The sequence below is a fragment of the Platalea leucorodia genome, assembly GCF_965183815.1.
Source record: "Platalea leucorodia genome assembly, chromosome: 12".
In the NCBI taxonomy this organism is placed as follows: Eukaryota; Metazoa; Chordata; class Aves; order Pelecaniformes; family Threskiornithidae; genus Platalea; species Platalea leucorodia.
The window spans coordinates 16,886,488-16,911,289 of NC_138834.1; the positions used below are offsets into that span (position 1 = coordinate 16,886,488).

At 48.8% G+C, this 24,802-nt stretch overlaps 1 protein-coding gene across 1 annotated transcript; it reads right to left on the bottom strand.

The window, feature by feature from the left end:
• Nucleotides 1-540: 540 nt before the first annotated feature.
• On the bottom strand, nucleotides 541-20,864 carry GGT5 (gamma-glutamyltransferase 5). Its single transcript, XM_082325518.1, has 12 exons — nucleotides 20,501-20,864; nucleotides 12,198-12,328; nucleotides 10,457-10,546; nucleotides 9,146-9,335; nucleotides 8,416-8,573; nucleotides 7,829-7,978; nucleotides 7,280-7,413; nucleotides 6,460-6,662; nucleotides 5,930-6,021; nucleotides 4,999-5,108; nucleotides 4,000-4,107; nucleotides 541-3,769 (listed from the first exon to the last, which is right to left on the bottom strand). Exons 1-12 carry the CDS (start codon nucleotides 20,659-20,661, stop codon nucleotides 3,623-3,625), a joined length of 1,674 nt encoding a protein of 557 aa, XP_082181644.1. The 5' UTR covers nucleotides 20,662-20,864; the 3' UTR covers nucleotides 541-3,622.
• Nucleotides 20,865-24,802: the final 3,938 nt, after the last annotated feature.

Here is a 24,802-nt window from a genome sequence, read left to right on the forward strand (position 1 = left end):
TGGATGTTTGGTTGGTTGGTTTAGCAGCATCACTATGGAGGACTGATTTGTTAAAATGGAACTGGGCTAAGGCTTGCACTTGCATCCTATATTTTTTAAAAAAATCTATGGATACTTCTGCACGTGGTAATTACCTACGTCTCATTTGGCCGTATCTGTACACAGGGCAGGCACTTTTGCCACCGGCTTTGGTACCACATTGCACTGCTCACACCACATCGGAGCTGTGCTGCTAAAAGGCGATCCAGATCACGAGCTGGGGGGGTTCACCTCTTTCCCCTGTTCTTCAGTCTAACGTTACCACAGTTTTCTTTTGGCAACCGTGCAGCCTCTGGAAGGGCTACAGGGAAGTGCCAAAACCAAGCGGCGGGAGCCAAGCGGCACGCGCAGTCTTCGCACGGTTCTCCAGTCTCGCCGGTGGCGCACCGAGGCTCCAGGAGGAACAACCGTTACTGCTGGAAACACCCGCGTGCAAGTCCTCTCTCAAACAACTGCTCGTGTGTTAGGCTAGGCAACAGTTTTAGAGGAGAAATTCCCAGACAGGTTTAAAAACACTTTATTAAAAATATAATTTAAAGACTTCATTGGAAAATAGAGCAGCCTCTGTACAGTGATGCTTTAAAAGTCCGTGTAAGTTGACTAAGTACAAAAATAATGCTCTCCTGTTGGCATGAGCCTGAATGGGGAGAGAACGAACCGGGAGGCTCTTGACCCACGCACATTTCGGCAGCGGTGAGGAGGTGGCAGGGCAAGAGCGGAGGTGCTACGGGAGGTACGACGTCTCAGCTTCACCAGGTGTTTCGCTAGTGAGGACTCCAGGACTGGAAGTCTCTGCCGCAGTGAGAGATCTGCACTCTCATTCCTTTCTGTCTTGCAAATTAAAGCTGCGATGGGTTTTAAAACTGCTTAATTGACTCAGTTTCAATGTTAGTAGCAAAGTAGTTAAATTGCAGTGAGCGCCGGGCTACAGATAATATTCCCATGTCTTCGTGGTGGGAAGCAGCTGTGATACTACTGCAGTGGAAAGGAGATAGGCTGGATTCCTGAGGTGTGCTTTACCCTAAGGTATGTCAGAAGTGAAGGGAACTGGAGGCTTGGTTACTTGGTGACTTGGATTTTCTACTATTGAAACCTAATAGAGTATGGCCCAGGGCACTGCTGAAGGCTGCCCTGAAGCCTAACGGGGAGCAAGAACGGCTCGCCCTGGCTCCGGCCAGTGCCATTCTCGGTTGCTTTTTGTAATCTCTAAGCTCAGTCGGGTTAGCTAGAAATAGCTACAGAACTTGCTAAAGCCAGCATCCAGGCTAGTTAATCTGTCTGGTCCCGAAATGGGAGCTGCAGGTGGCGGCTGGTGCCCTAAGTGCTTCCCCTGGGACAACTCTGCGGTTGGGGTGTCATTTCTGACACTAGAACCAACGCACGCAGGAGCAGGTAGCTGAGGTAAGGGAGTTAATGAAAATAGAAAACTTCAGCAAATTATGTACATTGAATATGACTACCAAAAACCCCTTCCAAATGAACATAAATGCTGCCCCTCCTCAGACTTCAGGCCTATTCCCTTTCTCTGGTCCCATTCCGCAGTACTGTAACGCTGTCTAACAGGGTGCTGTGCCACGTCCACGGCTTCAGTAAGCAGCTCCGATGGAGAAGCCATGAGTCCTTCCTGAACGGGGGGGTTTAGCAGGAATTCCACTCGGAGGAGGAAGCGGGGGGCAGTGCACGGAGCTGGCTCTGCATAAGTAACTTGTCTTCCAGATGCGTGATTAAGTGCTTGCGGTTATGATCTGGTAACTGAGGAATATTTTTTTCATTAAGCTCTGATACAGCTGTGGTCATATTATAGTCCTTAGCGTACAACTTCTGAAGGAAAACACATGTCTGGCTCTAGTTAGCTTCACTCAGACCATCATTAAAATGCAAGTCACGGCTGCGATTTCAACAAGTCGGTGGCTTTATTGGACAGACTTCACGGGCAAGAACGTAGACTTAAAACCTATCTGGCCTTGTTTGCAAGGGTCTGTGCGGATGGCCTTGTTTTGGTTTGGTTTTTTTAATAGCATGTGATCAAATACTTGTTGTGGTATTTACAGAGGGATTTTATTAGGAGTACCACGGCTGTGTGTGAGGGGAGAGCTAACGTAGGAAGGGGAGGGCTCTGCTAGTGCCCTGCTCTGGTTTGGCCGCACTTTCAGAAACGCACGCAATACTGTCTGTGCCCATAGGGAAGTACGGCTCAGGAGCTTTCAGAAAATGGAGTTGTTGGGGATCATGGGAGCTTGCCCCTGGGTATTTGAGAAGAGCTTTGGGGGGGTTTGAGGTTGTTGGGTTTTTTTTCTTAAATGTTTGATTCTCTTGGCCATCTTGAGCAGGGCAAGGTTATGGACCTTTTGCATCCAGGTGCACGAGTTCAGGTCCTTCCTCCCGAAGTTTTCTCTCTGTGATAGTTCTTAAGTGGCCCTACAGTTTCCTCCTTGTGATCTTAAGGGAACCCTAGAGCCTAGCTGTGGTAAACAGGGAGTTGGAACAGGTCCTTAGCCTATGGGAGAAAAGTATTCTGCTAATGTCTGAGAGTGCTGCATCACTTCTCAGCAGTCCTCGCGTTCGCCTGGCCAGGCCGAGCTCATGGCTACAAGTGAAGTCTTCTGATCATGTATCCTTTGTATTTTGAAGAAAGTTACAACGCTTCCAAAACCAACAGCTCTTCCACTGCAATCCTTACCTGCCTTCCCAAACGACTTGTCTTCTGCAGACACTGAGGAGGGAGAACTGGCACAGACTGGGACTCCTCTGGCCACAGGGAGAGGTGCCCCCAGGGAGCTAAGCTGAAGCCTGTCCATCCCAGAAGCAGGGAATTCACATTGTCCCATGGGAGGCTTATTCTCAAAGTCACCAGCGTGCAGGGTTGAGGGAAGCTTCGGCGCAGTTACTCTGAGCTTGTGGCGTCCTTTGCATCCTCAAGGCAGAGAGCAGCAGGGCAGCAGACTCGTGCTGCGACGCCCTGATTTCATCTGCCGCCTTTGGGAAAAGTGGGGCTGCTTTGGATGGGAAAACCGAGAGGCGGAGTGTGGCGTTTTGCTTTCTTCCCTTTCCAAATGCACCCTCTAAGCCTGGATGCTTAAGATTTTAAAATCCTGACCCTACAGACACTTATGGTAATCCTCATAACCAAAATAATTACTTATTTCACATCGCTGAGCCCCAGTAATAATAAGCTTATTGTGGCAACAGCCTGAAAGAAACCAATTCTGCTCTTAACTGAGACTCTCTAGCAGGAATGGAAGATACAGCTGGGTCATTTCACAGTGTTCCCAGTGGGTTTTGGACCAATTTTCCTTTCCCACTTTGTATTCTCTTATTCTGAATAGCTGATATGCTCAAGAAATATGTTTTTCTGTATATCACATAAGTAATGGAGGCAGTAGCTCTAAACAGGGCTGGCTGACCTGTCCTTGTATTGCCTCAGGGTGACGTGCAGTCCACTGGAATTAGGTGCAATCACAAGTTTTGCCCATACTCTAGTAGGCATCCTGATGGGGACAGGCAATAGTGGCATGTCCAGGCCAAAGTGTGTTCTGAATCTAGTTATCTCCTGTGGTTTTGTGAGTTGTGATGGCATTTCATGCTAATATCCAGCTGACTTCCCCAGCTTCCTTTTATCAGAGTAAGCAGAGATGCATTTTCCTTCCTTGGAAATTCCCTGCACAACATTCATTGCAAACATAACTTTCTTTTCTTTATGTCCTCTTTCCAGCAGGCTGCTCCTAACCTCCTGTAGGGGGGAGAGAAGACGAAATGGAGTGAGCGGGGCAGGGCCCTGAGGGCTTAGCATTGCCAGGTGTGAAAATGAAGTTTGTGTTTGTGGGCTCAGGTTGAGAAAGTGAGATTTAAGCAAGAAGGAGGTTAACTAGAAGCAAAATACAGATTATTCAGGAGAGTTACAGAAGCAATCTCCTTCTCACCAAAAGGAGAAGACAAGAAGATCCAAGCAAGGCCACTCACCTCGCTGAAGTGTTCCTCAAACAGGACATTGGCACCTTCAGTATGCATGATGGGAGCTGAAATGGCACGTTCCAAGTCGTAGCCAAACCACAGCTTGTTTATAATCGCCTGCAATGAAACAAATCCCACACTGACTGACTGCAGGTATTGAATAAGAACCTGGGTCACAGGCTGCCATCCTCTGCAGCGGTGTTAAGCCAGAGCAGCTCTACTGCAAATCCTGCCTGCAGGATGGTGCAAAGCTGGACCGTAAGAGAGGCTGCACTGCGTCAGACCGTAAGTCCTACTAGCCTGGTTTCCTGTCTTCATGGTGACCTATACGAGATGCTCAGGGCGCGTATAAGAACAGGGTGAGCACATAGTGATACTTCCCAGAATGCTTCCGCTGAGCCAGAGGGGTGTCCTTGAGTTCAATAGCTACTGATGGATTTGGTATCCTTCTATTGACGGTTGTTCTTTCTGTTTTCAGATCAGGTCCTAGCATGGACTCTTTCCCATGCTTCTCTCCAGTTGTAGAAAGAGGAAGAAAAAAAAGTCCTCTTTTTCCTTTTGTGGCCTTATCTGTTTTTATTTCTTGATTGCTGAACAAGATGTTTGTTAGACTTCATGCATCGGCAAGCTCTTTTTCGTTAAGATTTGTTACTCTGTGTGGTGGTGGTTTTCTGTTTTTCTTGTTCTTTCCATCACATAACTTATCAGTTTATTTTTGGGGGCCCAAGGTTTTGGGTAATACCTCTCTTCCTAATAACTCCCTTAACTTGCTATTTGATTATTCTAACTTCTTCCCTGTCAAAAAAGAATTGAGAGAGGCAGATGGCACTTGCCACAGAAATGCTAGAGGCAAGAAGGTGAGGACAGACTGAGCCTGCAGCATGCCCTCTTCACTGCTGCCTTCCACGTAGCAGTACTAGCAGCAGCAAAGCAATTCCTTTTGTTCGGGACAGTGTGTGCTCCCCTTGCTCAGTGGAATGCGTTACTGTGCGGTACCTGCTCACTCACCATAGCAGTAGCACTGATAATCCAGGCCCCGCCGGCTCCTCCGATCACCAGCATGTCTCCTGTCTTGGAGATGAGAATGGAAGGCACCATTGCTGAGGGAGGCTTCTCTCCTAGAGCAGAGGCAGAGAGTATTATTCCTCCCATGTGGTTGTTAAAGGGGTTAGAGCGACACACAAGTTTATCTACCTCACCCTTCTTGCATTCCCCATGGAAAACCAAGCTGCTGCTCATTCCTCAAGAAGCTCAAGTCTTCCAGAAAACTAGCTTCTTCGTGCTGAGACCCCAGCTCACAAGAAACTGGACCTTTCTGGCACAGGCTAAACAGGAAGCATCTCTTGGTGCAGGGCATCCTCCAAGCATTCAGGACTTGCTGCAGCTCATTCAACCCAGCTGAGGAACCATTAGCAGCAATCCTGCCATTGCAGTACTGATGTCCTCTCTCATGGCAGACCCAAGGGAGATTGCATCAGGGATAGCTTATTTCACAAAGCAGTGTCTCTGCATCACCACTGCTGCATTACAGAACTCAGTGTAAGCCTGTAGTATTACTGATTTGATTGTGCATGCACCTATATACTTTTTCATAGGTGAGCCTAAAAAGTCAGCAAGCTTGTTTTAGCAGTAGTTTCTTCACTTCTTCCCTCCCCTCCCCATCAATCAATGATCAGCCTCAGCTGTCTTTTTTTTTTTTTAATCTCTAGTTTCCCTGGCCAGAACCCAAAACTCCCATGTTTCCATGCAAGGGCATATATGAGCAGACAGGACACACTACAGGGCTTTATCCTCTGTTAGTCTGAAGCAAACTTGCTCTCATCCAGACCTAGGATAGGAAAGAGTACCTGCAGTTTACAGATAGTCCCTGCCCAGTTGTACGTGGCCTGCGTACCCATCCCCTGGCCTTGTGTTTAATTTTGAGGGTGAGCATGCTTACCTGGTTTAATGCTTCTGTTTGCTATGCAGAAATCAGCGAGTTCGTTATTTAAAATGATCCCGGTTTGGTTAGAATACACAAAGGAGCCAAACCTGCAGGGGGGAAAGGAGGAGCCTTTCAGTGACCAGTGCTCTCCTGCTGTGGATGACAGTAACTGAACGTGGCACCCTGTGGGGTACCTCTGGCTCCTCCCAACCTGCAGCTGCCCCAGCCAGGGTGTCCAAAAGGTGTTTGTGCTGCTGTGCGGGTGCCAGGGATGAGCTCCCTGTCAGCAGTGCAAGTGGGGATTTGCCCAACTCACAGAAACTCAGCAGAGCTCAGCAAGTTGTTACATCTGTGAATTGTGATGTTCCTTTGGGCTGATGCTCAAAGACCTTTGCTGTCGCATGAAAAAGGCATTCACGAGTAAGAGACTGCTGAAATCTGCAAAGGCCAAAGGTTTTGCATTTCTGGTAAACAACCCTTGCGGGTACCCTGGGAACCTGATACATGGCCTGTGTGACTCAGTTACCAACCCCTTGGCTACTCACGGGTAGTTGATGGTGCTGGTGGCGGATACGGCACTGCCATCTGCAGCGAGCACAGAGATGTGGCTTGTGCCCTTACTTTTGTATCTGTGGTTGTAGATGGACTCCAACAAGTTGTAATGGTTGAGTGGATGGTCACCGCGGTCATCTATTCGGCTTCTGGCAAGCTCAGCAATCTTGTCAGACAGCATGGTCTCCACAGTCATCTGCAATCACAGCAAGGACACTGAGCCTGTGTCACCAAAGCACAGGCATGTCTGTCTTTGGGCACAAGGAAGCCTGGGGGATCCAGCCCCAATAGTCACAGCCTGGGGACCTGCACTAGCAGCATTCAGCCCCGGCCTGAATCCCCAGGCCACTCCCATCACGGAAAAAGAAACAAGCTCAGTACTGGGGCACCTCAGCGTTGGCATGAGCATGTGCACACATCCTTTATCAGGCAAGTGATACAGCCTACAGCTGAACAGAAACTGCAGACAAAGTAAATGGCTTAATCTTGCCTCTGCCTTGGCCAACGGAGCAGCATTGCTCTTGACTGGCAGTTCTAAGTATTTTCTTTCCTTCCCTGGCTGCAAAGCAGGAGGGTGTCAGAGCATCGCTTGGTACTGTAGCATTGTGCTGGCAGGCAGGATAGTGTGGGCAATAGGCAGCCTGCTCGAGGGCTTAGCACATAGGCTAAAATCAGTCGGTGACAATGCAGGTTTAAAAAAAAAAAAAAGCAGGCAATGGACTTCCCTGCTCCCTCTCTGTCAAGCAGCAGTGTAGAAGCAGCTGCCAGTGCTGTGGGTGTCTGTGGCTGCCCTTATGCAGCGTGTCAGCTCACCTGAGCCTCGGAGAAGTCTGGGTCACTCATATAGGGTTTTAGCATATTGCCAAACTTCAGGGCCTCTGCAATGCGATGGTAGGCTTCCACCATCTCCTTGGGTGTCGCCAGTGACGTTTCATGGAGCTTATACTCTACGGAGCAGGATGAAATGACTTTGTTAATAGACCCAAGGCAATGTTTTTTCAAGAATTGTAAAAAATAAGTTGAAAGGAACCTCCTTTTCCCATCCCAGTTCTTATCGAGTTTTCCCTACGCTTTAGCAGCATGTGGGCACAGAAACAACCAAGTACTAACTTCCACTGTGACTTCAATTCCTCTTGAGGCCTTGGGAAAATCGTGTATCCTTTGGCCTTTGCAGCAGCTATGGTGATGCTGACCCACTGTAAGAATGAGCCAGTTCATCATCCTGCTGCATAGCACGGTCACACCGCTGCTTTAGGGCCCATTCCGGCTTGTCAGCTCCATTTTTCCCCATTACTTTTTCTGCTGCTCTAGAGCAACACTCTTTGCAAACCTCTTGCTGGCCCTTTTCCCTTAGGAATTTACCTTCCAGTATCTTGAGGATGAACATGAGCACAGCACCTCCCATGGGCGGTCCAGGAGAAAACAGTGTGGTGCGATTGTCCAGGGTAATGTTCAGAGCTGGGGACACCTCTGCTTTGTATGCCCGAAGGTCCTCCAGTGAGATATTGGACCCTTCAACAGAAAACCAGATGGGTAGCTGGCATTAGCACATTAACTTCTACTGGGTGCTATGGGCTGGCTACATCAGAGCCTTGGTAAAGCTTGTAAAGAGCCATCCCTGTATACGCCAAATTTCTTCCACCAAGCACAGCAATGTCTCCATGTGTCTTCATGTGTCCTCATCTACTCGAGGACATCACAAAGCCTAAGGGAGCTGGAGAAGCCAGTGCATGAGCACTACGGGTGAATGCCAGGGCAGTAGCTGGCTCTCAGCCCTGCTTCTGGGCCTGAATTATAGGACCTAGGGAAAGGTGGCCCCTTCCCATGCCAGGCGCCACCCCAAGTGGCAAGCAAATGGCAGGCGTTGGCTTTCCCCTGGTACCAACTCACCGTTAGCCAACTGCCGGGAAAAGGCCTGTCTATTGGTATTAACTATAGCTGTTACCTACCAGCCTTCCTAATGTCCTCCACCAGGGCCTTTCCTATCTGTCCCTCATAAAATGCTGTAGCTCCGTTTTCCGCTACAGTTCGCAGTGTTTGCTGCAGCGCTGGCCACCTGAAGGTCTCTCCACGTTTCAAAAACCTTTGACCGTCACATATCAGTGGGCTGTTAAAGAAGAACATCCATCAGTTCACAGCACGTGCTTTTTCTGTCCCCAGGGCCAATCTCTTTTTCCTTCCCAAAGCTGGTTTGGTTTATGCATGTTGTGTACTTTCCAAGCCAGTGCTACACACAGTCTACGTGGAGAAAAGTTCTTCTCGGTGATTGCGACATACAGCACCAGGCACTGTTTCCCCAGACAAAATTTTCCTCCGCGGGACCGAACGCTTTGACCCTGGCTCAGGTCAGTGGGGCTTCTCCAAACGAGTGTCTGGGCCCTGCTGCCAGGGGATGATTTCCACACAGATGGAGGCAGGCCACATACAGCCAGCTCCTCCTCATGAGCAGATCTGCTTAGCGGACAGTTTTGCTGTGCCAAGCCACTCTAAATTACAAAAAAAAAAAAAAAGTTGCGGACAGAAAAAAAGTTTTAAAAAACCCACTTGTGTTATTCCCTCCCTCTCCCTAGCAAGTATTTACTGAGCAGAAGCTGCAGCAGCAGCCTGTGCTCCATGTCAGCATGTCGGAGGAAGGGTCTGAAGCTGAGGGAACATTGCAATTTAATTCATGGGTCTTACCACAGTTTTTTTCCTGGACTGGAGAATTTTGAGTGATTCATTATTTTGGCCATAACCGGGGAGATGACAAGTGGCTCTGAAAGGAGCTTGATGGTTGGTTCAAACAGGGCTTTCCACGGTAAGCGGCCATATCGCTTATGGGCTGCTTCATACCCACGCAGTTCTCCTGGTACAGCAATCCAGCGGGAACCTGAAGAGCAGAACAGCAGTGTGACACCCAGTAAGTCACTGGCCTGTGGGTTTCACCTCTGAAAGCACGCCAATGGCAGTGTGGATTTGTACAGGCAGGACGAAGGCTTCTACAAGCAGGCTTGGGGTTTTTTTCTTTCCTTTTTCTGTTCATATATTTCTTCCGCTACCTAATAGAAGGGGTGTAGAGAAGCTGGAGCCAGACTCCGAGGTGCACGGTGACAGCACAAGAGGCAACAGGCACATGTTGCAGCAAGGGAGATGGCAGCTGGACACAAAAGAAAAGGCAGTCGTACAGAGCCTGGTCAAACCCTAGAACAAGTGAAGCTGTGAAACTCTCCATCTTTGGAGAAGTTAAAAAATGTGACAGGCCAGGCCCTGAGCAGCCTGAGCTAACGCTGACATCACTCTGCTTTGAGCAGGAGTTGGAGCAGAGACCTCCAACAACCAGAGTTGCTCCTGATTCCTTTTCAGGCTCTTCTTGCAAGGATCAGAACAGCTCCTCCAGGAACTAGGACAGGCCCCAAAAGAAAATGTGCTAGGGAAGGAGAATGAATGCAGCAAGAAATGTGGAGAGATGTGCTGCTAAAGCAAGAGTGCCTGTTGCCAAACCAGTAACAGCAAATGGACGTGGAGCCTCCTCGGATGGGAGCGAGGTGCTAGCTGAGCTAAGCTGGAGCCCAGCAACTCGGCTCCCGATGCTGCCAGGTTGCTTCCCCAATGTAAAGACATTGGCAAGCGCACTAGATGATTGATTTCTTTCATTTCCAGAAAGTCTGAGCAGCTATTGACCTTATTTTTCTCTGTAAGACCTGCTGGGAAATGAGTGGTTTTGGAAATCTGGTCTTGAAATTCAGACTTACTATAAAGAGAAATGACAAAGTGATTTCTCCTCATGCTCTGCTCCCCACCCTCTCACTGGTCAAGTTGCCAATGTTACTACAAAGCAGGAATTTTACGGACCTAGTCGTTTTTCTTACTCTTGCAAAAATCAATCCAGGAAATGCGAGCAATTACACAGAACTTAGATGAAGTCAGCACGGTCCTCAGTTCCCGCCCCGAGCTTTGTGCGCTGCACGCCAGGAGGGCACGCAGCCCCCACCGCCCGGTCTGCGTCCTTACCAATGGAGGAACCAGTAGCGCAGCCAGACAGCAAATCGTGCGGAAACACTCGTGGGACTGTCTCGCGGGCGTCGATCACCTCGACTGTTCCTAGGAAGGAGAAGGGGGAAATGCGTAACATCATCCTCCTGAAGCAGGTGAGCATCACACCAGCCAGCCGCGAGCACCGCACAGGCTGCTAGCCCAGAGCCCGCGGCACCGGCCTGAACTGCCCTGAAGCCTTCTGCCGAACGTGTCAAGCACACTTGCGCGGTCAGGCTGCAGTCGGCGCACACTGTCGTTTGCTCCCGTGCTTTTATTTACAGCAAAGCAAGCAGTGCCTACCTAGAGGCAATGAAGGTACAGGGACACGGCCAGGGCCTATCTCCAGCCAGTTAAGGTCCCTCCCAGGGCTCTGGGGCCTGGGACATGGGCTGGGACGTGCTGCTTCACATCCGATTTGCAGGTTCCTGCACCTCCTCTACAGGTGGGGCACGTCAGAGACCTAACACGAGCCTCATGCTCCTTGGTGGGCCATTTTCCAAGTGATGGTGAGGCATGTCCACCATGTTTGTAAGCAGGACGGGGATACTTAAAGACCCTCTATGTATCACGAAGCTTGAAAAAAAAAAAAAAAAACAAACCAAAACACACAAAACCCCAAAACACACTTGACTACACTCGTGTTTCAGGCCTAGCTATTAGAGCCTCCTTCTCTGCCTTGTCTTTCTCTTTTCCCGTCGCAGCCCACGGAGCCAGCTGTGCGGCAGGGGCCCAGGGCGCTGCCCAGCGTGCCCAGCGCCCGAGCCGCGCGTGGTCTCCGGCGGCTCTGCGCCGCTGGCTAATTCAGGTAGCAGAAGAGGACTGTTGGTAGGAGACACAGTTACACAGCTCTGCCGAAAAGGAAAAAAAGAAAAATATAGGTGTTTTGCCAAATTGTGCTATTGCATAAGATACGCCCAAGCGTTTCCAGACTCGTGACTCTGTGAGACTACTTGGCGGGGCTTCTAAAACTACAATGCTGTTATTGTGTTCATTGTTGATTTTACTATTTAGTTCTATAAGCTCTGGGGGCTTTTGGGAGCCAAGGCAGTTAACAAAAAACCATAAAAGCAAGAATGCAACACCAGGGGTTAAGTCAAACACAGAAGGGCTTCCCAGCAGGCCCTGAAGGTTGCTAGATTTACATTTCTGAAGGAAAGATCATCTCCTGGGACAGGAATTCTCACCGCCGCTGCAGGGAGTCCTGCCCACGCCGGCGAGGGCAGCGTGCGATGCTCCCATGTCGGCAGGCGCTGCCTGAGCTGCTGATGCAGGATGAGCCCCCGAAGTCCCAGCCCAAGGGCTCAGCTGAGCCAGCGACAGCCCCACATTGCTGCGCTCATTGCCAGCACACACGCCTCACTCTGCGCCCATCCGCGCCCACGGCAGCCCAGCGGCACCTCGGGCAGCACCGCTCACACCTTGCTGTACTGCCAGCTACGTGACCTTGAAATATAATTTGGGATTGCTTTGGAGCGGGAAGGAGAGGCAAAGTTAGTTCATTTTAAATCCAGAGCTCCTTCCTCTTGCCACCGCATGTTCTTGCTGTGAAAAGATGCACTCCCTGTAACGGATGCAAAAGCATGGTTTGTGATCAGAGGGCACAGCTTTTATATTCCAAAAATTGCTCTAAAGAACATGAAGGAGTCTGCCTTCTCCACGGCAGCTGGGTGTCTGCAGCGAGACGGGGCACCATGGAGAGGCCAGGGCTGGCCCATACCTGTGCTGGCATTATAGATGGTAAATACGACCCCACCACCCAGGCCCGAACTCTGAGGGTTCATCACCGAGGTGCAGATCAAGCCAGCAATGGCAGCATCCACAGCTGTGCCTCCACTTTTCAGGATGTCCCTGCAGTGGAAATGGAGGAAAAAAGACAATGTTAAAATCCAGGGATGACGGAATGGAGGAGATGATAAATGAAAATGTCTCCCTGGGGCACTTGCAGGGCAGCCCCACCTTGACAAGAGCATCTAGCAGCTGGAGAAACCTATTGGCAGCAGTGTGGAGTGTGAGAGCGCAGAAAGGTGCCTTCCTTTGTGGGAGTGAGAAAGAAAAACTAGTAGGAAAGAAGAGTGAGTCTGCAGGAGGAAAGAGCAGCCAGGGGCCAGACCTGTGCGAGGCTGGTCTTCCTCTGGGCAGAGTGATGGGGCAGAGAGAACTGCAGCTGCTCACAAATGCTGTTGACAAAACGGGACAGCAAGGAGCTCCCAGACGTGGAGGAGGATGCTCTGGGCAGAGGAGAGAGCTTTCACATGCTGGGAACAAACAACTGATTTCTAGCTCCTCACCCACCGTTCCCAACAAAAAGGCATATGCTGGTCAACAGGACAGGGCCACTGAAGCAGGAATGATGGGTCCATGAGACGCAAAATCCTGAGACTTAGCATGTCAATTAGCACAAAATTCAGGCCTTACTTCATTGCTCCTACAATGTGCCTTCCTGCGCTTATCTGATATTAGCACAAAAATCCTATCCCCTCCCTGTATCCCCGAAGGCAAAAAAATAACCCAAACAAAAAAGAATCAAACAGGGAAAAAAAAACCCTCAACTGTTCCTACCTAGGCACAGCCACACCAAAGAACATACAGGCATTAAGGCAGCCTCATGCTGTTAACAGCAATGAGCTTCTGCTAGAGAAACATGTCTCAACAAACGCTTCCTTCAAGCACAGCTGTAAAAAAAATCTTTTCCTTGCAGTGGAAAGGCGGTGGAGCGGGGTTTCCTTGCACAGCCGCCAGTAGCCAGTGCTGGTATTTGCTAGGAAGGTTTCTGACTGTTTGGGTTGGGATGTTGCTTAGATAAGGCTAAGCCAGAAAGGAAAGTGGCTCAGTTCATTAACTGGAGTGCAACTGCTACCAGCGGCTGCGACAGAAACACAGAGCACGTATGAGGACTGCTGTTTATTTTACGCCCATTGATGGGGCTGGGACCTGCTGGGGCTGGGACCGGGATGCTGCCAGCAGGCACGCTGACTGTGGCTTTCCTTTGTTTCTGTAAGTGCCTTTGGAACCACTGCCTGGAAGGAAATGGCATGTGGGCAAGTGGGGAGAAAAGAAATGGTAGGGAACCACCGGGCTTTCTGTTTGGGGTCTGCACGGCTTTTAGCCTCCTGGCAGCAAGCTGCTCCCTGCCTGTAGCTCTGAAAATGGAGCCTGAGGCTCGGGCTTGCCCATTCATCTCCTTGCAGCAAGGGTAAGACTCTCGCCACACGAACGTCCCTGGGTGGTGTTTCTCTGAAACGGAAGATTTTTAATGGCTAACAGTAGAAGGGGAGGACACGAGGGCTTCACGAGAAACTGAGTTACCCCTGCAGAAGGCCCAGGAAGCATGTTAGGAAGTTGGGAAGGAGGGGAGAAGGACCACTGCAGTGTCCTGGGACAGTGCTCCTCAGAGCCCCCGGATTATGGGCTACGAGGCAGCACACGTACACACACAGGCAGCACTGAAACACAACAAAAAACACTCTCTGAGCTGGCTCTTGGTCTGTCACACTCGGCTCCCCACGCCTGGCTCACCCGCTTTCAGCCAGAGCCCTGCCACTTCCCTGGAAGTGATGCCTGGGGAATTTAGGGCCATTACCTCTCTATTAGCTAGCTAGACTCTCAGAGTACGCGTGTCCCATTAGGTTGCTCCTTTATATGGATCTCTGCTACAACTAGCTTAATTACAATGCAAAACCCTGGAGAGCCACATGACCCCTCAGTCCAAGTGTGGTACCTTACTAGGTCTCTCTAGAGACATCTTAGTGCTACAGCTGACAAAATCTGATAACAACATGTTTTGTCCTATATCCTTCCTGCCACTGAGTTTCAGCTTTAGGGTTTCGCCGTTAATGGAATTTCCTTAAAGTCAGGAGCAGAAGAGGATGTTAACAACCAAGCCTCATTCCAGCAGCAGCAAAACAGGGATTCACCCTTCCAGGAAGGCACGTTGCTCACACAGTCCTCCCAGCAAAGACGGGCTGTGCTGGGCTGCAGAACACGTCTGCTCTTCTGCCCTGGGCTAGAAGGAGCCCTGAAGCCATTTCAAATACACTGGAAATGCTGAGATATAAATTATATTGATTTTTTTTTTTTTCTGCTAAAGAAAGCTGGGGGCTGGGAGGAGACCACCCACTATATAGGAGCTGCCTGCTTAAGGTTTATGAAGAGCAACCGCAACAGCTCTTTCTGTAAAAAAGGGTCAGTTGCCAGATTTAAAACTGTTAAAGTACAAGAACAAGGGAAAGAAAATCCTTTGGGATAGAAACATTCTTCAGAAACGCTGCTGAGCCATCACTGAAAAGGATTTTTGCAGCAGATTCTCTTCCTAGAACTGAGCTTCCCAGGACCGCAGACATTTTCGGACCTTTAAACTCTCACCCTCCCCACCACCCTGTCCCCCAGGCAGGCGTTCGTTTCAGAAGAAGCCAGTTCCCAGGGTTTATGCTAGGCTGCACTGGAGAAGTGCGATCGGAGATGGCTGCTGGGCCAGGTCAGGTCAGCTCGCCTCGCTGCAGCAAATCCCACAAATCCCATTGCTGGGAATGAGCATTTTTCCTAAATCTCTCCCTGGCCTTATGTTGGCTCTTGCTTCTGCCGTTTGGGAAACAAACGGGTGCAGAGCAGTGGCTGGCAGAGCTCAAACAGCACATTCATGGGGAACATAAAGCTTTTTGCATGGCTGATGGAAAAAGCCTCTTCCATGGCCAGGAGGGAAGAAGTGGCTCAGAGCTGGAGGTGAAGTTTGGGTACTGCTCACTGCCGGGGCAATCACCTCCCGTCTCCTCATGGCTTCCTGACATGAGGACAAATTACTGAGGTGGACTTTGGTACCAAATCCACATCCTTGCGTTAAAAACTGCTCTGACTCTCCTTTTAGCCTCCCATCCCTCTTCATCAAAGTGTTTCACTTCATTCAGGGACAAGTTTTCTTCCAGCACAGGGCCCCTGTCTGGACCAGACAGCTGCACAATATTGCTTTCAGTCCCCAGTCTCCAGCAGCAAAACCATTCGCAGCAAAAGACCCGACCTTGTTCACCACCGAGAACTGGGCACCGATGGCCAAGAGCAAGTCTGGCACAGGACCTGCCAACAAGGATGACGGCACGCTGGGGGTGTGCTGAGAGTGGCCACTTTCTGCAGGGAGCCAAAGAGCTGCATAAAGACTTCAGAAAGTCCGACCTTACACAGCCCCAGAACGTACAAACACCATCTCCAGAGCTGGGAAACCCAAGCCTGAGATGACAGCTGAGCACAGCTAAAAAGAAAGAGCAGCAAACAGGGGCCGTGAGTCTGTCCCCCATCTCCTGCTTTACTACGGCATTGCAGAGCTACACAGTTCCTTCACAGCCGTGAGGGAAACCCAAAGGCCCTGCGGTGTTTTCCCCAACCCACCAACCCACTTGTTAAAAGACAAGATTGCTCTTTGGGCAAGAGGTTCAGTTCAGTTATTCTCAATAAGTTAAATTTAAAGTTCTATTAGGAGCTCACAAAAACTGTCTTAAACAGCAGCATTGTAAACCAACACGGCATCATGTAATGCCCCAGGAATGTCATTACTGCTAATGACAACTCACAGAGCATGTGGTTTGTTGTTTTTTTTTTTTTTAAGGAAACAAGATTTTTTAATTAAAGAAAGAATAACACGTATAAGTAGGTCAGAGATTAGGTGCTGCTTTCAGCTTCTAAGGCTTTAGGCGCCTTTAGGACCAGTGCGATTGGCTTCCCGCCCGCCCGGCACCTCCGAGCATCCCCTGCGCGGGGTGCCCGGAGCGCGGGGCTTCGCAGGGCGAAGGGGGCTGCGGGGGCAGCCCAGGGCGCCAGCCGAGAGGGGCTGCGGGGCCACGGGGGAGCGCGGGGACACACAGGCCCTGCGGAATCTCGCTGCGCTGTGCCTTTAGGGCTGCTTGCGAGGACTCCTGCTCTCACCAGGGCGGCGGGCAGGCCGGCCGACAGGTTCAAGTACAACATGTGGCTCTCATTGGATTGTAGCGCTGCCCTACCCAAGCCACCAAGCCCAGTTTTTTCCCATGGTGCTGTGGAGGTCGCTCTTTTCCTTTTTGTATGTTTCCACTAAAAGCATTCGGCAGCGACCAAAAAACTAGAGTGAGGAAATTTGTTGTTTTGCCTTATTGTACTTGTTTTAAACGCTGCTAGAAAATTTGTTAGGAGGCTCTGCAGTGTGCCAGTACAAAGCCAAAGACGTAGCCTGCCTCCAGTTCAAACAATTCACTCTGATTTGGCCAAGTTGTTTGCTTTGGGAAAAAAACCCAAACAAACCAATCATTAAAAATTTTGATCATATTGATCATACAATTTTTTGAACTTATTTTCACATATACAAAAATGCATACCTGTGTGGTCATCAGTGAATGAACCAGTTTTGGTAGATTCATTCTCCTGTGATTTCTGAGCAATGAGAGCGGAACTGAGCCTGTTCCAACCCTGAGCTGCAGAGGCTAAGCACAGCTTCCTCGAAAAACCTGCATCTGGTAACAGCCGTGGCTTTGGGGCACGGAAAAAACAAGGCAATTATTATCCTTAGTACTCAGTGCTCCCCAGGCTGGACCATGAGCAAGGAGAGCGGCCGTGTGCTGCCTCAAGCACCGAGGAGAGGGAGAGGAGGGAGGTGGCTGAGCTGTGGGCAGAAGAAAGCCCGCAAGGTTGAGCAATTTGGGAGCAGGGGAGAGGGTGCTGTGTTGGTAGGATGGGAAGACCAGATGTAGTGACTGCGCAGGCTCAAACACCAGCACAGGGAGATGGGTACGTGCCGGGGGAGCAGCCACAGAGCTGGGGGTGAGGCAGCCCTTAGGCATCAGAGAGAGCGGCAGCACGGGCAGCAAAGGGCCCAGCAGGGCCTCGGGAGCAGCAGTACAGGTCTCAGCTCTTGTGCCGCTGGGCATCTCGCCATTCATGACTGCTCACCCAACTCCTCAACTCTACATCATTCCAAGTCCAAGCAGCCAGTGTAAAAATTTGCAAATGTTTGCATAACTGCAGAAAAAGACCTAAATACAGTCCTTAGTAAGAAAAAGAAAATCCCAAGATAAACTATTTCTTCTTGTTTCCTCTCTCCTAAGTCTCATGATTTTGGGAGTTTAATTATTTTTGAACCGCAGAAGTCAACAGCATTGTTGTAAGGTCGGAAACGCTCAGGTGCCTGGCTGGGCAGCAGTTAGCGTTGTGCCTCAGGGGATGCTTGGCTCACCCAGCTCTCTGTTGCTGAAGTTAAGTGGCAAAGGAAGTGGCAGCTCACAGGTGGGGACCTCAGGGCCTGGTGGCTAAGACTACTACGAGAAATTGGATTTTATTGCTACAGCTGTGACAAGATTCCTATGGGCTGCTAAAATCTTGTTCAGCAAAGATTAGGCAGGAGGCTGCTGTGTGCTCCTCAGCTGCAGGTGCTCCCATCAAGACCTATGGAGGAAGCGCTCCCCCTGCGCAGCCGCACAGGAGGTCAGCGAGAGGTGTACCCCAAGCAGCGCAGACTGCTCTGGAAGGCAGAGACCCTGGTCAAAGCGACTCTGATGTGGCACCCAAGCAGGACACAGCCAGGACAGCCGACCCCAACTGACCGAAGGGCTATTCCGTACTGTATGAAGTCATGCTCGGCATAGAAAGCTGGGGGACGAAGAAGGAAGCGGGGGCGTTCAGAGCGATGGCGTTTGTCTTCCCAAGTAACCATTACGCGTGATGGAGCCCTGCTTTCCTGGGGATGGCTGAGCACCTGCCGGCCCATGGGAAGCAGTGAATGAATTCCTTGTTTTGCTTTGCTTGTGTGCATGGCTTTTGCTTCACCTATTAAACTGTCTTTACCTCAAGCCACGAGTTTTCTCACTTCTACCCTTCCAGTTCTCTCCCCCATCCCACTGGGGAAGACCGAGCGAGCGGCTGGGCGCTGCTTAGTTGCCGGATGGGGTTAAACCATGGTTTAACACCACGAGATAACATCATTTTCTCACTTCCCAGACTGCTATGAGAATTAATTTAGTGGTGACTCTCATGTCCTAATAGCCAAGAGCTAAAATGTGACATACAGATATAACAGCACAGAAATGTCTGGGAGAAAATGAACAAGATCATGTGTGGTACAGAGCACGCAGTAAGCTTCTCCCAAAGAAAAAATGTTCCTTACAAACTACCACTGTGGGCCAGCGGGGACAAAGAGAGAAACGGGACAACGACAAAGAAAAGGGCAAACATTACACAAAGCTTCTGATCACAAGCCCTGTTGCAGATTAACATTTTTATAAACCGTTTTATTATGATCTATTGCAAGAACATGAGCAGACAGCTCAAGATGGGGGAACAACAGAGGATTTTGGTATAAGGACAGCATGAAACAAGCACAAAGTTTCCAAGAATGGCTGGAGGCGAAGGATCCTGGGAAAAGCAGCAGACAGCATGCGGCAGTAGGGGAGTAGAGCCAACCATGGGGCAGAGGGTGAGTGGTGTAGAGCCAAGGTGAAGGAGGAGAATAGTTGGCTGGGGAGCTCCAGGGGGCTTGGCAGGGCCGGAGGAGAGAGCTGATACATTTGGAGCAGCAGGATGTGATGTGCAGATGCCCCAGGCTGGGGAAAAGGGGGAAAAATGCGTGATGGGAAGTTGGAGCAAGAGCAGAATTTTGTGGGGATCATTGGCAAACTATTTGTAGGAAATCTAAGGTGGTCTGTCAGACTGGAGGGACACCATAGCCCCTGTCAGCAAGTGCACCGGAGGCGCAGCTACAGCAATGGTCGAGGCTATGGAAGCAGGTGGAGCTCCTTGCGGGGAGAAGGGAAGGAAACAGATGACAGCCCAGCAGCAGCCAGCCAAAGCTTCTCAGTTGTCAACCCGATCACAGATTTCTGTGGCTCTCACTTCAGTGCCTTCCAGCTGATTCTACACCACTTCAAGTTAAAAATTACAATAGCTGCAAAACAAGCGCTGTGGTTTCCCCAGCAGACTCTTTGAGTAATCCAATAACATATTTTCCTCCATTTCCATTAACACTGATATAAAAGATACTTCTTCTACCCTCTGAAGAAGTAACCTGCGGCTTAGCATTAAAAAAATCTCCTCTCATTCCTTGACATATGTGCAGCCACAGTACCTTTTCTCCAACTACTCACAAATACTGCAAGAACCACACGTGCGACATGGCAAGCATGGCCTAATGGCACCATGTCTTACCTTACTTAGCCACAAGATAGAGCACACAGCTCCAGCATCCATTGCTGGAGCATCCAGCATCACATGTAGCTTGTGAAGGTCCATCCCTCTACTTTCATGTATACAAGCATTTAAGAATTGCAGTAACAGTAATAGTAAAATAATAATATAAGAGTCAAAATGTTTGAGAGACAAGTTGTTGCACAAACTGAAATGTTACAACCTGGGCAGCTAGAGAATGTTTTAAACCTACATCTTCCCTTCCAAGTGATATAAGTATGTCTTTTCTACTTATACTGTCCTGGCTGAATTTCAATTAAATCTGCTCTTTGCTTTACAATACAGAGTGTCTGTCTTGATAGCAGACCCACCTGCTGCAGGCTTCACTCCAGAAACACACACCTAAAGGCTGGGATGCCCGGTCCCCTTACCCTCTCAGCCTGCCTGCCTTGCCTCTGCCGAAGCCCAGCTCTCTGCTAGCTCCTCTCGTGTCTTCCTTCATTTATTTCTAAGCCACCTACCTGACAGACTTTCCACCATGAAGTAAGCAGTTAATTTCCTGCTTCCCCACTTAAAAACAACCTTGCATTTATATAAGTTAAATATTTGTACCTTCCAAAAGGCCAAGTATTCGCAAAGCTGCAAATTTTTGTGACATTGGATAATGAAAATAAGCATCAGCCACCGAGGCAGGGCTCCATCTGCTCTCTGAGCTGCTGCACTGCCGACGGAGAGCACTCAGGGAGCAGCAGTGCTGCTCAGCCCCAGAAGCAGGGACGGGGCAGAAACCCAGCTCACTCCCGTAGTTAGTACATGTACTGTCTGTCCGTCTGAGCCCACGACATACGCGACATGTAACCTGAAAAACCGAGAGGTCCGCGCACATACCGGCCGATGACAGAGCAGGTCTCAGTGTCAGCAGCCACGGCACCGTGCAGGTAGCGCTGAGGACCACACTTGGGCTGAGTCAGGATGATCACGAGCACAACAACCGCCGCCAGCACCCCTAGGGTCAGCAGCACCAGGCAACAGACCTTCCCCGTAGACATGGCTATTCCTGCGCTGCTGGAGGCAGCGGGGACGCTTCGACTCCTTTTGCGAAGGCGCCTGCTTTGCTCAGGGTGGAAGTAGGGGATCCCGGCAGTTTTGGGAGGGAGGGAGGGAGGTCTCACTGAAGCGCGCTCTGCCCCCTGCGACTCAGAGTTACAGTCTTTTTAAGATTAAAAACTGCTAAAAAGGAACCGGTGTAGTCTGTCTTTCCTGCTCTCTTACGTGTGAGAGGCTTTTCACTCTCTTTTATAAAGTAAACTTTTTCTGGCATAGCTACCATATGACTACCTTTTTTTTTTTTTTTGAGCCTCTGATGAAAACATTTAACGCATTCACTGCTGGAGCACTTCAAAGTGAAATCTCTACACTGCTTCTTGGCTTCACACAGCCTCCCTGTGTTCACATTCTTGCCACGTAAAGCAAATTACCAAACAAAGGCAGCCTATATGGTGAATCACTGGGAAAATTACAACATCAATCCTGCATTGCAAACTTGGGGTATTTTCTTTTCATAAGACTACTCAAAGAAGTAAAAGCGAAATACAAAATACAAAGCTGGAACACTCATAATTACTCTTACTTTACCCTATAGTTTATTATAATCTTGGTTATTTACTTTTTTCATCGTTAAACCTTGCCAGTGTCCGCACCTTACATCCCCTGTAAAAGAGGATAACAGAACACCTTGAAGAAAAGAGCACGCCTCTGGGAACCACCAGAGCCAAGGGCTCTGGGGTCCAGCCCGTGTCGGCCAGGAGGGGAACGGCTGCTGCCCGAGACCAGACCTGGTGCCTCGCAGAGCCGCAGTCAGCAGCGTGAATTGCTGCGCAGGGCGGCTGGCCCCAGCTCGCGCTCCGAGAGCCTCTTACGTTAAAGATACACCTCCGCATCTGCTTGCTGTCTTTCTAAAAGATGTTATCTGTGATCCCCTTCCAGCTAGGTTTGGGAGAAGGGGAGTCCGCCTGCGCAGATTTACGCCTGTATTTCAGCACAGACTTTGAACTTGCGCCCACTAAACTTTATCTCATAGCTAAGTAATACTATTTCATGTATCGTATCTCAAGAAATGGATTTGATAGACTAGACAGTCTTTTTTGTAGTTATATCTTCCCGTAAGGTTATCTTGGGGAAGTGAGAATAGTCCAAGAAAAATACATGGTTTTGTCCAAGATAAAACCATGGTCCCTGGGGAATAACTTCTTGGTCTCCACATCTCTGTCTGACTTGGCGGATATACTTGGCATGTGTAACAGGCCTCCACAGCTCTAATGTGACTCTTCATGTCACCCCATTGCAAAACATTGTTGATATTGTAAAATTTCTCAATCCCTACATAACTTTCATGTTGCATTTTTGACAATTTATTCTATAACACTTAAAGAATCATCATTCTGGTGTTTTTGGGAAAGCTCTTCCCTGTAAATTCATAGCAGGGCTACCACTCAGTACCAATAGACTCAAGACTCAAGTGGATTTTGTCCATTTGCTTTCATCAAATGCCATGGAGAATTCAACTGCAGTCTCCAAATTTCCATCAAATTTGGTTTTCAACTCAGCACATCAAACATCTGTATCTGGAAGATTACCCTTGTGCTGCCAAGGAGGAGACCTGGAAGAGGCAAGAAAGGTAAGAATGAGTGTCATCTCCCAGCCCATGTCTGGGAAGGCCAAGAGATGGTTATGATCCATGCCAGCTAACAGATGCCTCCCATAGGCAAACCCATTTGCCTTTTAGATACATAAATGAAGACTGAGCCTACTTCTCTCTTTCAATGTGTAACTTTACAGTCTTGTTGGTGCAACACTCAACTTTGACCATATTATGCTACAAAGTCTGCACTGACCCTCCGATGTGAGAGGCTGCTTAGCTGTTCCCATGCTGGGGCTCAGGACTGTGACCTCTCTTTATCTGTTTGTTTCTCAAAACTTTCACATTTGCCATCATTGTCTGGGGGCACAGTTTGCCTTGGCATAAATCTCCACACATAGCACTTCACTGCGAGGACGCTCTGGTCCTCCGCTGCCAACGTGAAGGGCTTTGTATGCTGCATGAGAAGGAGCTCAGGTATTTAAAGACCCTTACAGGCTAAGATATACTGAAGGAGATTTTGATTAGAATTGTAATTATTAACAGAATCACCATTTATTAACTAATAAACAGGCACAGTATCTTTATATTGTCCTTTATATCCTTGAGGTCTTGTTACATTTTTTTCCCAATCTTCAACCAACAGACCAAATTCAAAAATTATTTAACTTCTGAAGTACAGGCATTGATAAGGTTGACATGAACATCACAGCTTCCTTTTGAAGGGTAAGAAATCATCAAGGGATAGAAATCCTCAGATTTTAAGAGCAGAGCCTAAATACTAAGTGAAGAAGTTGGGAAGAAATTCCCCTTGTAGGTAGGTTATTGCAGAAGTGTTGAAGGGTCTCGGCCATCGGGCTGAGTTGGTGGGGAGAGTACATGGGGCAGTTAGTCTAATCCCATCATCTAGTGACCAAAGGGACCAGGGCGGGCTCTGGAGGCACCACGAGCTTCTCCTTCAGCCTTGCTGGGGACAGCGTGCGCCTTTGCTTGTTTTGGCAGCACTGTATTGCACTAAGCCTATGTAATTTTACCTCAAGCTCCAACATGTTCTTGACACACTGAGCTCTACACATCTGTAGAGCCTGCTTCCCTGACAGTGAAGCGGGTTTCAGACGATGACTGGTATCAGTCACGTTTGAGGAAAAGCAAGCTAGTTGCTGGTTGAAAGCCAGCCCTCATAACCAGCCTCAGGATCCTGGAGGTGAGGAGACAATCCCAAAGAGCACCAGCATCTGCACGAGCTGTATGCGTGCTTTTCATTCAGCAGAATAAAGTTGGACATGCAAATCAAGGAGCCATCTTCCGAGGAAGATGGAGACTTGTATGCTGAAGCAGGATTCATGACAGTCTGGGGCCAGCCTAAAGAAAACAAGGTTACTGCCTTGTCTGCAGCAAAAGAGTAGGTTTGTGGCACAAATGGCATTTCCAGCATTGTGTTTTCTTTATGCCTCCTTTTCCTCAGTGCTGCTTTCCATTGATTGAAGGGAAGAAAAGAACATCATTGGACAGAAAGCCAGACATTTCTACTCAGCAAAGAAAAGCTGACTAAGATATTGATCCTCAATTTATTGTTCTTCATCTCATCTTTTAAAAATATATACCAAAAGAATCCTAAGCACACACCAAACTCATAAGGCATTCTCATGCTAGCGTACTAAGCATCCTCCTTTGCCTTTGTCTTTGCACTCTCCAAATTACATTGCAACATACTCAAGAGGGTGCCTCTTTCTACCGGTGTTTGCTTGCAGAGCACTGTTGACAGTCGCCAAGCTCTTGTTGTGATAAATATGAAGTGCATTTTGCATTTCCCAACTCTAACTTCAAACCATTGGACAAAAGTCTAGGAAAGTTTCCAAGAGCATGTAACCAAAAGCCAAACTGGATGTATTTCCTACACCGTTCGACTCCTCCTCCAGTCATGTTTATTTATAACCCAGGAATATCAGCTGTCTCTATACGATAATCAAATTACAACAACATAGGCAACATGCTGGGAATTTATTGTTCAAATCTTTTAAAAGACTGGCTGTGAGTTCCACAGATGTTGGTGCTCATGATCCATTTGTCTCAGTACAATTTTTCAGAAACTGAGAACCACTAACCTTTGCACACTCTTTTCCTCTGCACACAAACAAGTTTTCCTTATTGAGGGCCACGGGTTTGCTCCCACAAAAATCAAGTTTGTATAGTTTTCAGCCATCTGGAAAAACAGATACTCAGAAACCGGAAATTCTGGTACTGAAGAAGGACTCATTCATATCTCTATTTCCTCTGTTGTTTCTCAGAATTAACGACGAAAGTTAAGCCCGTAAACTCCTCTGATTCAGGAAAACCAAACTCTGCTTCTTTTGTTATTGAAATCAGAAACGGGAAACATGTTCTAAAATTACTCATGGACTTAATGCTCCACGGAGATTAACATTTAAGTACGTTCTGAACCAAGGCTTTTGGTTTTCCTGTTAATTTCAAAGCATGCCAGGCACCAACTCTCCTGGTTCGAGCTGAGACACTTGGTCGTACTTCATCTCAAGCCTTGAAAACACACTTCA

Coding starts and splice junctions, on each gene's coding strand:
- GGT5 (XM_082325518.1), bottom strand. CDS start 20,661: ATGTCTACGGGGAAGGTCTGTTGCCTGGTGCTGCTGACCCTAGGGGTG. Junction 7,979..8,415: donor GGAGGACATTAGGAAGGCTG/GTAGGTAACAGC, acceptor TTTCTGTTGAAG/GGTCCAATATCTCACTGGAG. Junction 5,109..5,929: donor AAACAGAAGCATTAAACCAG/GTAAGCATGCTC, acceptor CCTCTGCTCTAG/GAGAGAAGCCTCCCTCAGCA.